Here is a 14787-nt window from a genome sequence, read left to right as displayed (position 1 = left end):
TGTTTATGAATATAGTGGGTTTTTGTCTTTTTTTCAGTTTTTTGCTGTTACGTGTAGCTCTGAATTGAATATATTTTGTGTAGATGAAAACATACTCTTATGTGTATGCTTCCTGAAGTTATGTATATTGGGGATTTTAAATGAACGTAACATCCCTTAGGTTCAAGGGGTATTTAGGACGTTCTGAGTTTTGCTCCCATTCTGTAATTTTTGCAGTTTTAAGTTGCATTTTATTTTGAAAGTTCACCAAGTGCTGGTTTTTGAGGAAAAAGACCACGTCGCTTACATTTGCAGCTCACAGTAATTTATTTTGAGGTTCAGATTATATGGGTGATATAATGCGGGTCAGTCTAGGTTAGGGCTCCCGGGTTTTGGTCTGTGCTCCATGCTCTTTTCTCTTTAAAACAGAGGCAGGAAGCACGGCGGTCTCTCCCCTCCCTCAGCCCACCCCCCAACAGTTGCTGAAACCCAGCACAAGCCGTCCCTTCCTGACGCTGCCCACTCAGAGACAGAACCCCCGGGTCTGGCAGGTTCTGTGCTTTAGGTCCCGGGGCTTAGGCAGATAAGGCATCATTTAACAGATTTGTTTTGGTGGCGGGGTAGGGGGGGCCCATGCAGACGGCGAGACCCCAGAAGGTGAAAAGCTGACAGAGGGAGCAGCACACGACACTTCAGCAGAGGTGGAGGAGGAAGAGAATGAGGAGAGCCTTCCCGGGTGCACGCTGTTTATCAAAAATCTCCATTTCGACACGACCGAGGAGACGCTGAAGGGGGTGAGTGACCGCTCGGTCCGGAGGGAGCGGGCGGGGGTGGCGGGGCGGGAGACCCAGTCTGCTGATGTGGTCACTGTGTTTATCCTGCCTGGACGAGTGACTCGTGGCAGCGTGTAGATTAACAGCCAACAGCTGCCGCATTGACACCTCCACCGAGCTGTCCAGTAGACATCTCACCCGGAGATCGGAGCCCTGGCCAGACCAGTCTGGGGGCTGGCAGGGGCGCCTGCATGCACTTGAAGGGGACCTGTTGGGATGCGGTGTGAGAGCTGTAGTCAGAAAACAAAGCCCCTCCCCAGATGGTGTCTGCGAGAGTAACCACCCAAAAGTAAACGCCAGCACACCCTCCTGGCCTGGTGGGAACACGCAGAAGACACAGCACTGAGTGAAGCTGGAGGAGGGGCAGTCCTGCCTGGAGTCCCTGATGGGCTGAGAGTTTTGCATTCATAGGAAGGGGGTGGAGGGGAAAAGGATGGGGAACTCCAAGTACGCATTGGGAAAATGCCAAATGATAGGCGCTGGGGGGCTTCTAGAAGGAATTGGGCCAGAGATCTGGAAATGGGGATTCTAGTGCCAAAGGACTGGGGTCTGCGAGCTCCCCCACTGGACTGAGAACTGTCCACGGGGAGAGTCTCCGCTTCTGTGAACTGGGTTTGGCACAGAGTAAATGCTCGATGCCTTTTTTTTTTTTTTTAATGCATGAATTGGTGACTAGCAGCCTGACAGCCATGAACTGGTTCTGGAAAGGAAGAAGGCCGTGAGGATTGAGCTGATTGGTTTCTGCAAATTCTTTTGAGCTCTGAAATCCTAGAGCTGGATTCAGGAGGGGAGACGGGGTCCACTGAGTCCTAGAGGCAGGAAGGTGGTGGATAGGTGGAAAGGAGGCCAGCCTGCATTGGGCGGGAAAGCCCAGGGTGTCAAGGTGAAGCAGGAGATCAGAGCCTGCACGCTGGGACCCTCTGGCTAAATCTCCAGTGTGACTGTCACTTGCCAGTTAGAAAAGCCACCACGGCAGCAGAGGTGCCTGGCAAAAGCAGCAGCATTTTAAGCGCAAAGGTTCACCCTCTGGGGCAATGGGAAACCCACTCTTGGACTTTTCCTGGGCTACTTCCCGAATCCGTTTTGGTCTGGTTTGAGTTTACTTTTACAAACAGGCACACGCTAGTAGTGTCCAAAGGCTAGATAGCTTTGAAGAGGTCAAACCAGCTTGTGGAGGGTTGGTTTTTTATTTCGGCTGTGCTGGCCCCCCTGTATCTGGTATGGGGATGTCGTCAACGGGAACCATTTTTTTCCTGGAAGATGTGCCCAAGCTTCAGCCTAAGAGCATCCTTGGAATTAAAGAACTCTGGAGCTGGAAGGTACAGCCAAAATGATCTAGTCCAGGTTCTTCATATCACAGATGTGGAGACTGAGGTTCAGAGAGGTAAGTTCACTGACCTAGGGTCACACAGCCCATTCGAGGCACTGTGGGGAGCAGCGTCCAGCTCACAGGGCTCCTGTTAACAGCATCCTGAGTGGAGAGTTGTGCTTAAGGGTCAGTCTGCCTGGACTTGGGTCCCAGCCTCACTCCTTACTAACAGTGTGACCCTGGGCTGGTCCTTTGGCCTTTCTGTGCCTCAGTTTCCCCATTTGTAAAAAGGGGGTGTTAATAGAATCTTCTGCGGAGCTGTTTGGAAGATCTGATTAGAATGAATGAGATAATTCAAGTAAAGTGTTTGACAGTCGGAATAAGAGAGTCAGTGAATGTCAGCTGCGTGCGGTTCTTGTTTGCTGGTCGGGATTCCCCCCTCCCCTCTGCTTCCCCTTCACTCAGTCGGTGAACAGTGACCCACACCTGCCTCTCCCTGGGCCCTGTGTGTGCTGTGGAAGACACCGCAGTGAACCAGAAGGACAGGAATTCGCACTGGTCAGTTCTCAAATTCTAGCAAGAGAAACAAAAAAAGTAAAGGGAAAAATAGAGCAGAATGTGATTTTTGAAAGTTTTAAACATTAGTTGGCGTTAGGTGCAGGGGCAGTGAGAGGGTCAGGACTGGGGTCAGTGGACTCCAAGCTTCTAAGCGTAGGCCCAGCTTCCCCACTGCATGGCCCTCGGTGATTCCTTGGACTGTTCAGTGTCCCAGGTCCTTCTTGGACACTGGGAGCCAGGACCCAGCCCAGCGGCCCTTACGGGGAACCCTAAGGGAGCGTCCAAGCTACTTAAAGTAGGCCATGATCCAGTGCCTCCAGATATTTTTGGGACCCCCGAGATGATATTAGGGCAAATGTGGGGAGCCCAGTGTCTGACCAGGACCCCCACCTGCACGGCGTTTAGAACCTGGGCTCTGGCGCCTGGATCCAGCTATCAGCTCCGGGGCTTCCCAGCTGTGACGCTGGGTGCGTCTCTAACCCCTTGGAGCCTCAGTTTTGTCATCTGCAAAACGTGGGTAGTAACACCTACTACCCACTAGAATCACTGCAAGGGCTGGATGAGTTCATGCAGGCAGAGGGCTCGGGCCAGGGCCCGGCCACGGAAGCGCATCCAGGGGTTAGCTCTTCTCTTACTCTCGCCCTCTCCATGCCTGCAGTTGCCTGGTCCCCTCTGTCTTTCGAGACACGCCTACACCAGGTTGCGGGATTAGCACAGAAATTCTGATAATACCTGTCGACATTCTCTTCCAGGTATTTTCCAAAGTGGGTGTGGTGAAGAGCTGCTCCATTTCCAAGAAGAAGAACAAAGCAGGTATTTCACAGGAGATCTCAGAAAGGAACGATTCTGAAAGAAACAGTGTCGCTCTGGGTAGGGGTAAGGGTACCTCTCTCTTGCTTATTCTGAGGGTCTTCTTTCATTCTGAAGCATTGGCAGCCCCACGCTCTCTCGCTTGGCTCGTCTAAAATGGTCCTCCTTTCTGGGTCCCTGGAGACTCCTGGTTTCCGGTGGGAGCAGCCATGCATGTCAGATTCTTCTGAATCTAGACCCTTTGCCACCCCGGACTGTCGGGTGTTTTCAGAGCAGTGCGATTAGAGGGCTGGCAGGGTTGACACTGTTCAGTGGCAGAAGCCTCTCCCTGCTCCCAGCATCTCTGTGCTCTGGAAATCTCCAGGGGAGAGCGAGAACAGACCCGTCTTGGGCTTTCCCTCCTCCCTTCCAAGAGAAGTGACCCAGATGTAGAACATCCGGCACACTCCTCTGAGTCACCAGCCACGCACCTCACTGGCCCCTGGGTGCCTGGGCCGCGCAGACCCCACCCTCATCTCTCCTGTCAGCCTCAGGCGTTGCCACGAGTCCCTTGGCGTCTCTCTGTTCCTCCTCCGGCCCTGGCTTCCTGCAGGTGGTAGACGGGCCATTGCTCCTGGCTTTCTCACAGCTGTGTGCTCCCCATCCCTTCAATTTGCCGGGATTTGTAGGCATGCCACGTGGGCTGTCCCGTGGCTGTGTCCTGAGGGACTAAGGAGCTAGTGGTTACAGCACACAGCAACAAGGGGTCTGGTAGAGGGGGCCCTGGCTGGACAGGAGCCCAGGCCAGGGGTATCCACGTCAGACCGCGACCTGGAGGGTAGGGAGGCAGACCAGTCAGCTGGTGGGGGCGGGGGTGGGTGGTGGAGGCGGGAGAGGGCGCAGTAGCAGGTCGGGAGTGTATTGAAGAGGCAGAAGACGCGCCTAGAAAGGTGGGCTGATTCCAGATCACAGATGGCTTGCTGCCGGGCAGAGGGGTCTGGGCTTTCTGCCAGAGGAGCCTTGGAGGGGCGGAAGCAGACGGGCGCATAGAATTTGGGGAGTTCCTTGTATTAGTTTGCTAGGGGTGCAAAAAGCACCACAAACTAGGTGGCTTCCACCACAGAAGTTTATTACCCCACAGTTCTGGGAGCCAGAAGTCCAGGATCAAGGTGTGGGCAGGGTTGGCTCGTTCTGAGTGCTTGTGAGGGAAGGATCTGTTCCAGCCTCTCTCCTTGGCTTATAAGTGATTGTCTTCATGTTCACGTGGCATTCTCCTGTGTGCACCTGTCCTGTGTTCAGAGTTCACCACCACCCCCTTTTTTTTTTTTTTTTTTTTTTTTTTGCGGTACGTGGGCCTCTCACTGTTGCGGCCTCTCCCGCTGCGGAGCACAGGCTCCGGACGCGCAGGCTCAGCGGCCATGGCTCACGGGCCCAGCCGCTCCACGGCACATGGGATCTTCCTGGACCGGGGCACGAACCTGTGTCCCCTGCGTCGGCAGGCAGACTCTCAACCACTGCGCCACCAGGGAAGCCCGCCCCTTTTCTTTTTTATAAGGCTACCGATCATATTGGATTAGCACTTAGCCTCGGGACCTCATTTTTGCCGTGATTACCTCTGTAAAGGATCTATCTCCAAATACGGTCACATTCTGAGATGTGAGGGTTAGGACTTTAACGCACACTGGGGAGCTGGGCACAGTTCAAACCATAACATCCCTGTTCACCAGGAACCGCAGATGTAGTTTGGGCTACAGGGAAAGGCAGCTAAGCACCGAGTGAACGACATGAAGGCTCAGTTTGGGGGGGTCTGGGGACGGAGTTCAGGAAAAGAGGTGACCCCTGAAGTCTGGGGGGTGAGACAGGCTGGCAGAGGGGTCGCCAGCTCCATCCAGGGCTGTCCCTGCAGGCTGTAGTGTCACCGTGCCCCTCTGCAGTCAGACGCTCCGTGGAGCCGGCCCCTCGGCCCTCGGGAGCGCTCTTCAGCGTGCTTTAGAACAGTTGTCTGATCTTTCAGTGTCATGAGCAGCTCTTGAAAGCTACCCTGTCTTTTTTAAGAGCCTGTATTTGAGAGCCCTACTCTCCGGGGCTCATCCGTCACAGCTTGGGGGGAATCTAGATGGTGTCTGTTCTCAGCGAGGGTCTCAGCAGGAGCCAGAAAGCACGCTCAGCTGCGGTTGTCAAGGAGATGTTTGTAGTGAAGGGGCCGAGTGCCCAGGTCTGGGCTGGGCTGAGGGGACCCACGGGAATGTCGAGGCAGTGGATCCTGTGGGAGAACGCCCCTCCCCTGCAGAGCCCAGAGGCCGTGGGGAGGGAGTGGTGTGACCAGAGCCACAGAAGGGCCACCAGCAGAGCCAAGGGTGTGGGTTGGACACTGGCGCTGCCAGAACCACACCAAAGCGGGGAGGCGATGGGGTGCGTGGAAAGAACGGGGGCCCCAACTCTACCTCCTCCACCCGCCTATGTCAAATCGGAGCTTTCCATTGGGTAAACCGAACAGGAAACCAGAAGGCCGGGGAGCCCAAGTCGTGCTCTCTATGGACATCAGCGTTCCAGGGCAGGAGAAGGGCAGAATGGATCTGCACAGCGTCAGTGAATCGGCAATGAACTTGACTCTCTGTAGTTGCCTTTAACACCATCTTAATGAGCTTTTTAAATATGCTACGGGCACAGACCCTCCAGCCTCGGCCCTCAGAACAGTGTTTTCACGTATCCACTGGAAAACAAATACTGAAAGTCACCACGGGGTGGCGCTACCCATCAGCCATCAGTTCTTTCTGAACCTCCTTCCTGTCGCCCGCAGAACCATGTCTGGGCTGTTTGTGGAATTTCTTCCTGCTTTGGGCCCTCGTTTTATAACACGTAGTTGTGAGTAGAAATGCAAACAAGCAGGGGCACAGCCTCACAAACAGTACAGACAAAGATGAGGACTGCTGGGTCAACAGTGGTGAACCTGAGCCTCGTTTGGGCCCATCAGCCTTGAGCCGACCCTCTTTGAGTTCAACTGTGAAAAAATAGAGAGTAAAATTGGTAAATCAGCATGAACCGCGGGGGCGGAGGCATGCATCACATTTTGTGTCAAAGAGCAAGGTGTGATTAGAGACCTTATTCTTGTGTGCCCCCAGTTATGCATATTTACATTCAGGAAGCAAAGTTCTCTATAAATTTTGGAGACACCCCTGGCTATCTGAATTCTTGCTACTCACGACCCAGCAACAGGGAACCAGAGGAGTTCTAACGAGGCGGTCACAGCCTCCCTGTCCCAGCCTTATGTCTGAAACCCAGGAGCCAGGTGTAACCGGGTGGTCAGAAATACTTTGTAAAGAGTAAGCCTTTGGCGTGCTTGACTTTGATGCATGTGTTCGTATTATGCATTATGTATGGAAGCAGGGGACTGCCCGGGTAGAGCTTTTGCCGCTTGTCGTGGCGATGGTCACCCCTCCCTCCCAAAGGCGGAATTCTATTATGAAGTTAATTATCACGTCGATCATCTGTTAATTAATAGTCAACTGGGCGTCAGGTGGCGGCTGTATAAGCTCGTTGGCTGATTCTTCAAGGCGACTGGTAATAAATGGCGAGCCGGGAGCTGGGATCTTGGGGAACAAAGAGGGGCATGAAGAAATGAGACTGTCGAGGGGCCGTCCAGGGGCCCCTTGGAGCCCTTGAACTTGGTCTGGTGCACCTTCTTTGTTTTCCTCCCTGCCTGGCGCCCCGTACGATTCCCACCTCTCTCTCTCTCAGGCGCGCTGCTGTCCATGGGGTTTGGATTCGTGGAATACAGGAAACCGGAGCAGGCCCAGAAAGCTCTCAAACAGCTCCAGGTAAGTGGGCGTTCTCGGCCGAGGTCCGCGGGGGCACAAGGCGGGTGGTGCGGTATCCCGTCAGTCTTCGGAAATTGAGTGGGAATGCCGAGCAGCCCACATCTTCCCAGGCCCGTTGCTTTCTCCAGTTCCCTAGGGGACTGTGGCCCACGGCCTTGAACTTCCTCAGCCCCCCACAGTCACTACAAGGCATCCCTTCAGTCTGCAACTCTTGATCAAGAGCCCGGTTTGTGCCAGACCTCAGGGAGCTGGGTGAAGCAGCCCTCTGGAGAAACGCCACGACCAGGCCATGAGAAGTGCTCGGGTGCAGATAAGGCAGGCCCTGGTGAGGGGAAGGCTGCTTTAGATCGCGTGGTCGGGAGAGGCCCTCTCTGAGGACGTGACAGTTGAGCTGACGCCTAATTGACAAGAAGGAGTCAGCTACACAGAGATCTCGGAACAGCACGTGCAAAGGGCCTGGGGCAGGGACTCTGAGGCAGGAGTGAGCTTACTATGTCTGAGGAGCAGAAAGAGGCCAGCGTGGCAGGGACAGGGTACAGGGTGGGAGGTGTGTGGAGCTGGATCTTGCAGACCTTTTGTGGACTGTGGAATTCAGCATAGAGGCAGTGCGATCCCATCAGAGGGCTTGGAGCACTTTGGGGAAGGATCTGATTTCTGCTGCAGAACAATGTCTCCAGCTGCTGTGTGGAGGGTGCATCATAGGAGGGCAGGTTGGAGACCGTTGAGTCCTCCAGGCACAGGTCAGGGTGGACGCAGTGACAGTGGGGAGAAGGGGGCTGAACGCAGAGGTGTTTGGGACACAGACTTATGTCCTGCTGAGAAAGGAGCGATGCCCTCCTGCTGGGTCGAAGTGCAGGGACAGATCAGGGCCCTGGATGGCAGGAAGGGAGCTGAGGTTACAGGGAGCAGAACAGAGCCCCAAAGTGGGCCAGGCCTCAGCTTAAGACAGTGTCCTCAGGGCTTCCCCGGTGGCATAGTGGTTGAGAGCCCGCCTGCCGATGCAGGGGACGCGGGTTCGTGCCCCGGTCCGGGAAGATCCCACATGCGGTGGAGCGGCTGGGCCTGTGAGCCATGGCCGCTGGGCCTGCGCGTCCGGAGCCTGTGCTCCGCAACGGGAGAGGCCACAACAGTGAGGGGCCCGCGTACCGCCAAAAAAAAAGACAGCGTCCTCAGCACCTTCCCTGACACCCCACGTCCCCAGGCCCTTCGGTGGCAGGAAGGGGACAAGGAACAGTGCTTTCTCACGAGCCTCTTTCTTTCTGGAGGCCCACTTGCTCCAGGGGGTCCAGGATCCCTTTTAAACCCTATTCAGAATGTCACGTGTCTGTATAGGCCACCCAGGCAGCGGCAACATAAGATGGAGTTGACCAGGGCCAAGTTGACAAGCGAGCGCGTAGCAAGCCGCATGCCCTCCCAGCTCCCATTCTCTCTGAGACGTGTGCTTGGGCCTGCACAGCTGGGCTGGATACTGGGTGAAAAGGGCACCCATACCGGCCCACCTCCCTGTGAAGCCTGGCTTTATAGGGACCCTCCAGGTGATGGAGTCTGTCCCAGTAGAGCTTGCTAGTCAAGCGAAAGGCCTTGGGGATTATAGGAAATGTAACTGGGCACTTAGCCAATATGATCGTTTCTGTAGAATTTTGATGACCCTCCCCTTGGCCCAAAGCAACTCCAGGGAGGGCTGAATTGGGTTTGGGTGCGGTGGTGGGGAGGGATGGCCTCTGGGGCCTCTGCTCTCACTTGGAAAGTCTCTCTGCTCTCCACCTCACGTGCCCATGGGGCCACTAGCTGTAAACTAGCGACGGGGCCAGCACCACCCAGAACAGAGCCTGGGCACCTGCGCCCCTTCTACCGGGGCAGCCACTTCTTGGCCTCAGCCAGGTACTGCCTGACGGGCAGGTGGGCCCCAGCCATACCAGATCTTCTCTGGTTTTTTGTTTTGTTTGTTGTTTTTTCAAGAGACACTAGAAATCCAACTCTGTCATTAGATGCCGTGTACTCATTTAACTGGATTTCAGCTCTGCACGCCCAGTGGTCTGTCTTTCTCTTGCATGTAATTCAGGAGCCTGTCAGAGTCTGCCTTGCACACATTAGAGTTATGTTCTGTGCCTCGCTGTGTGCTACATACGGGCATATTGCCGCAAAGAGCTGTTTATACGAAGCTACGTGTGCTGTATTTTATGGGCGACTTTAAAGGATTTTCAAGGGTAGTTTTGTTAATACACCAGTTTTGCCTTAAGGGACCCATGTTAAGAGCCTAGCTTTAGATGCATCTCTGCTGTGATTTAGAATTTTTTTTTTTAACGGCATACAATCCAAACCAAACTCTCTCTGCAAGCCAGACCAAAGGGCTTACTTTGCCTGGAAATGCTTATAAACAATGGAAAATTCCGTGCCCCTTGAACGGCTTAAAGGCAAGGCCCACTCGTGGCCCCAGAGGACTTGGAGGGCTGGGTCTCCGTAACCACCAGCTGCCGCCCCGGGCTCAGCGGGAACCACTTCCAGGAAAAGCCCTTCTCTGTCCTTGACTCCAGCGGGCTTGTCTCCTGGGAATAGCCAGTGCCCCCTCGAAGTTCTCTCTCCCCTCACTCAGCCGAAGCCCACTCCGGTGAAGGACAGGGCTACGGGTGAGTGCTTCTGAGAGGACAGAGGGACAGGCTGTGTTGTCTCATCTCTCAGGGTCACGTCGTGGACGGCCACAAGCTGGAAGTCAGGATCTCAGAACGCGCCACCAAGTGAGTCTCCCCTGCCCCCTCTTCCTTGGATTGAGTCCGTCCCTTTCGTGTTGGTGCCGGTGCCCTGGAGGGTGTCTCATGGTCTTTGAACATCCTCCCCGACCCATCCCCCCTCACCCTGGGACCCCTTCCTAATTAAGGAGGTGTCCCGCATGCCAGCTCCGATACCCATTTCCCTGGTAAACTGGGACCATGCCAGTCCCCGGAGTAAACGTGTTAGTACACATCTGTTATAACAAAAGGAACACAGGCGGGAGAAGCAAGCAAAACCCACTTATCCTGGCCCTATAAATAAACCCAGGGAGACTTGCAAGTTGCTGGAGCCTTGGACGAACCAGAGGCAGTGAGAAAACCTGGACGCCTCGCATTATGGGGCTCTCTTTCTTGGAGCTGGACAGCAGTGCCCAGAGACGGCCTCCGTTTAATTTGAAAGAGATTCAGTAGATGTTAGAGATGGAGACAGACCACTGGACCCAATGACCAGTTTCCTAAAGTAGTAGAGGTCTCTTGGGAGTTTTAGTTTTGCCCCTAATCCTCACCCTTGCAAGTCCTAACTGAACTAATACACTGGAGGTGCTTTGAACAGTGCCCGGCACTTAACGCGTACCTGGGGTCAGCCGTTATCATTGTTGTCATTGTCAATCCCGTCTGTCCGCCTCAGGTGATGAAGTGACTGCCTCTAACAATCCTTGGGCCGGTTTAAGGTATTTATTTGATGGTTTTCAGGAAGTCGGTCATCTGTTGTGGTCGTTGAGCAGGTTAGCTGCCAGTGAGCTGACCTGAAGCTGCCGCTGTCTCTTCCTTCTCTCTTTGTTCTTTAATGCTCCCTGTGAAGCCAGCCTCGGCCACCTCTGGTGGTGTCCACCCATCCCAGTCCATCCCATGCTGAGCATCCTTAGCCAGAAGAAGGCTTGGTGTGGGAGCCCCCAGAAGCTAACGGGGGTTCTTGAGCCATGAATTAAGAGTGGGGGGGGGGTCCAAGCTTTGTGCCCTGCAGCTTTGGGTCTAATCCAGAGGCTGTGTGACCTTGGGCGGGTGATTTTGCCCGTAAAGTAAAATGTGGAAACTGGAGGTTGTGCATGAAGCGTCTAGCACGTGGCCAGCACCTGATCACTCAGCCAGTGGCGCCCGTCTCTCCTCTCAGTCCCCTGACTCCAGGGAGTCAGGCTGAAGTCACCTTGCAGGCTCTCAATTCCTAGGCAGTGTTCATTTAGTCTTTCTTTTATTCAACAAAAAATTACAGAAAGCCTCCTGGGCACCAGACACTCTTCCCAGGAGCTGGGGAGGGAGATTCCTCATGGGGTTTACATTCTAGGGCAGTGCTATTTGATAGAAGTTTCTGCGATGATGAAAACATCCTATAATGTTCTACATCTGCACTGCCCAGCGTGGTAGTCACTTGCCACACATGGCATTTGAGCTCTTGAAACGTGGCAACTACCACTGTGTTAATTATCTATCGCTACATAACCAAGTATCCCAAAACTTAACAGCTTAAAACAGCAGACGTTTATTATCTCACAGTTCCTGAGGGTCAGGAATTCAGGAGCAGCTTAGCTGGGAAGTTCCGTCTTGGCATCTCTTATGAGGTTGCAGTCAAGACGTTGGCCGGGGCTGCAGTCTCATCTGAAGGCTCCCCTGGGGTTGGTGGCTTCACTTGCAAAATGGCACATTCACATGGCTGTTGGCAGGAGGCCACAGTTCCTCACCATGTTGGCCTCTCCCTAGGCTTGCACAAGTGTCCTTACAGCCTGGCAGCTGGTTTCCCCCAGAGCGAGTAGGGAGGAAGCGGCAGTGTCTTTTATGACCTAGGCTCAGAGCAGGGGAGGAGTACACAAGGGGCATGAATACCAAGCGGCAGAGACCATTGGGAACCATCTTGGAGGCTGGCTAGCCCAGCAACCGAGGAGTTGAATTTTTAATTTTGTGTCATTTTAATATCGATTTAACTGTTAGCCACGTGCAGCTGGTGGCTGCCGTGTTGGACAGCGTAGCCCTAGAGGACAGACCGTGAAGAGAAACATGACTGAATATGTAATGTGCTCTTGGACAGTGATGAGTGCCAGGAACATCGAGCCGGGCTGGGAGTGGGAGTGGGCTGCTATTTTAGTGGAGACAGTTAGGGAGGAGGTGACCCGGAGCAGACTTAAAGGAAGTGAGTCATAACCGTCCTCATAATCACAGCTACCGTTTATGGAACGCTTACCCTGTGCTAGGCACAGTGCTGAGTGTTTTGACGTGTCCTTCATTAAATCCTCAAACAATCCGATGAGGTTGGCACTATTATTAGGCCTGTTTTACAGTTGAGAGGCCAAGTAATAACTTGTCCAAGATCACACAGATCCTTAGTGGCCAACGGGGCATTCACACCCAGATTGTCAACTCATGGCTGTGCTTGTGACCCTCCCCTGCGTCCATGGAGTGGAGGGTTTCCCTGGAAGAGCAGGGGGACAGGATCGGGATGGCCTTGAACCTCAGGTGGAGAGAGTTCCGTCTCACAGCCCTGACCCACCTCCATGGTTAGAAACTGCTCCAGGCCCCTGGATTCTGCACTTCGGGTTCGTGAGGAAATGTCTCCAACAAGACCTTGGGACCAGCCGGCGTCTTTCTGGGCATCTGCAAAGAAAGAGACAGAGGAGACTGGGTTTAGGGAGAGGCTGCCCCCACCCCCCCATCGGAGTTCTTTCCTCAAGTCCCTGCTAGTCCCCGAGTGTCTCAGATGAAGGGCAGCAGACACCCCAGGGTAGGATGTGCCGACTGGACATCCACAGCTGCTGGGGGGAGAAGATAATTAGGCTGCGTGCCACCCAGGGGAGCCCGCCTCCTTCCCCTTTCCTCTCAGCCGCGTCCACGCAGAGTCCTCGAGTCCCTCACCTGAGCAGAGGACAGGAGCGTCGGTGCTGGTGGGGGGAGGGGGCGGTGGAGTCAGCAGAGGGCAGCAGCTGCCGGGGCCCCGAATGACCTGAAGGCTTTCCGCCGACCCTCCAGGCCAGCCCTGACGTCCGCTCGGAAGAAACAGGAGCCCAGAAAGCAGACAACCTCCAAGATCCTGGTGCGGAACATCCCCTTCCAGGCTGACAGCCGTGAGATCCGCGAGCTCTTCAGGTGAGAGGTGCTGGTCCGGTCCGCGGGGCCGTCGTGTCGGGGGGAGCTGCTGAGCCTTCGGGTCCTCGATGGTCTGCCGAAGGCCAGCGCGGTGGCCTCTCAGAGGTCATCTTCTGGCTGCCTTTGATGTATCTCCCTTAATCTCAGACATTGCTCTCCAGACCGCTGGGCAGAAACATGTCCAAACAGGGCAGTCAGTCTTCTTCATCCCCACCAGCGACCTGCAGGAGGGGCAGGGAGCCAGGCGGCTGACGCCCAGCTCTGCCCATGATCTGCCTGAAATCCTGCCGCCCAAGTCATCCTTTGCTTTAAGCCAGTGGCCCACTACCTTCTCTGCACCTTTGAATCACCTGGTGACTTTTATAAATACACCTTTGCTCAGGCTCCGCCCCCAGAAAGTTGCATTCAGTTGATCAGGGGTGGAGCCCAGACGTTGGTATTCGGATCAGAGCGCCCCAGGGGATTCTGGTATCCAGCCAGGGTTGGGCAGCACACTGGTCTGCACTGCTGTCTATGGAAAGCCCGCTTTGAAATGAGGGGGGACCACCTGCCTAAATAATGCAGTCCACCAGCAGATGCTACAGCACAGGAGTCAAAACTCAGATCTCTTGGGGGCCAGGCAGCAAACAGCCTGGCAGAGCAGACTGGGTGGGAACTGACGGACTGGAGGGCCAGCGGTGATGCTGGGCAGGGACGCAGATGTCATAGGACCAGTTCTTCCCGCGTTTTGAAAGAGAAACTGGCAATCTGGATTCTTGAGTTGGCAACTAATTCACTTTCTGAAAACACTGTGTGGGACAACGTCTCCCTGAGGGCCGGCTATGACCCAGGCCACGAGTTTGCAACCCCTGCGCCAGTACATTACACTGTTGGGTTTTCAGATAAGTTAGGTGTCACCCAGCGCCAAGCCTTGGGTGAAAGGCCTTCAGAGAGGGCATAAGGGGGAACCGTTTATAAAGCCAGGGCACCGTCCAGGCGTGTGCTGTGTGGCACAGAGAACAGACCCTTCTGGCTGTCAGAACCTAAGGCAGATGCCATCGGCCCCAACCACGCAGATCACGGAAGCTCGGCTGCAGTCTGAGAGGATTCTGGGGACCTGCGGCTCTGCGGCCTGCATAGGGGTGAGCACTCAGGATTCTGTGTCCTAGACCTTGTTTGTTTAACCTGCATTTGTCCAGTTCTGGCGTGAAGGTCAGGAAAGCTAAATCCCGATTAGGATTTTACCAGTTAGCATCTTGCCAGGTCAGCTGTGGGTGCAAAATGTAAGTCCTAGATTTTGGAGACTGGAAAGTATGTATTATCTTTGTGTGAAATCTACCCTCTTTGCTCCTACTCCGTGATGTAAAGAATGGGGAACCCCTTGAAGGGTCTGCTTTAAAAATCCCTGTCGCCCCCCCCCCCTTCCGAATCATACACAGGCGCACAGTTCAGTAACAGACGCTAGCCCAGTGCTGATGCAAAGACGGGGACCCTGTCGATTTCTTAGTAGCGGGGTCTTATCTATGATCCCAGGGTCCCCTGCGTGGTAGTAACAGCCTGGTAAGGTGGGGTCACCATCTGCAGGAGGCTGTTTTCCACCTCCCAGCATCTGGGGGGACGAGTCAAGAGGAGCGGGTCGCCGTCACGAGAAGGTATGTATCCCGAGCCTCGCACGGCCGCTG

The 14787-nt window shown here is 54.6% G+C and overlaps 1 protein-coding gene across 6 annotated transcripts in view; it reads left to right on the top strand.

Moving 5' to 3' along the window:
* RBM19 (RNA binding motif protein 19) overlaps positions 1 to 14787 on the top strand; it is a 129962-nt gene that overhangs the window by 30061 nt on the left and 85114 nt on the right. For 5 of the 6 annotated variants that reach the window (XR_009544317.1, XM_060170209.1, XM_060170212.1 and 2 more), the window contains 5 exons: positions 604 to 773; positions 3432 to 3492; positions 7207 to 7286; positions 9966 to 10021; positions 13010 to 13126. Coding sequence is in view for 5 of the 6 variants with exons in the window: in XM_060170209.1 (XP_060026192.1) it covers positions 604 to 773; positions 3432 to 3492; positions 7207 to 7286; positions 9966 to 10021; positions 13010 to 13126 (484 nt within the window). In the remaining variant the exon portion in view is untranslated. The remainder of the gene's footprint in view (positions 1 to 603; positions 774 to 3431; positions 3493 to 7206; positions 7287 to 9965; positions 10022 to 13009; positions 13127 to 14787) is intronic. The other variant, XM_060170211.1, reaches the window with a different exon arrangement.

The sequence above is a fragment of the Lagenorhynchus albirostris genome, chromosome 14 (assembly GCF_949774975.1).
Source record: "Lagenorhynchus albirostris chromosome 14, mLagAlb1.1, whole genome shotgun sequence".
Classification (NCBI taxonomy): Eukaryota; Metazoa; Chordata; class Mammalia; order Artiodactyla; family Delphinidae; genus Lagenorhynchus; species Lagenorhynchus albirostris.
Note: the sequence above shows the minus strand (reverse complement) of the source record. Positions and strands in the feature narration are given on the sequence as shown.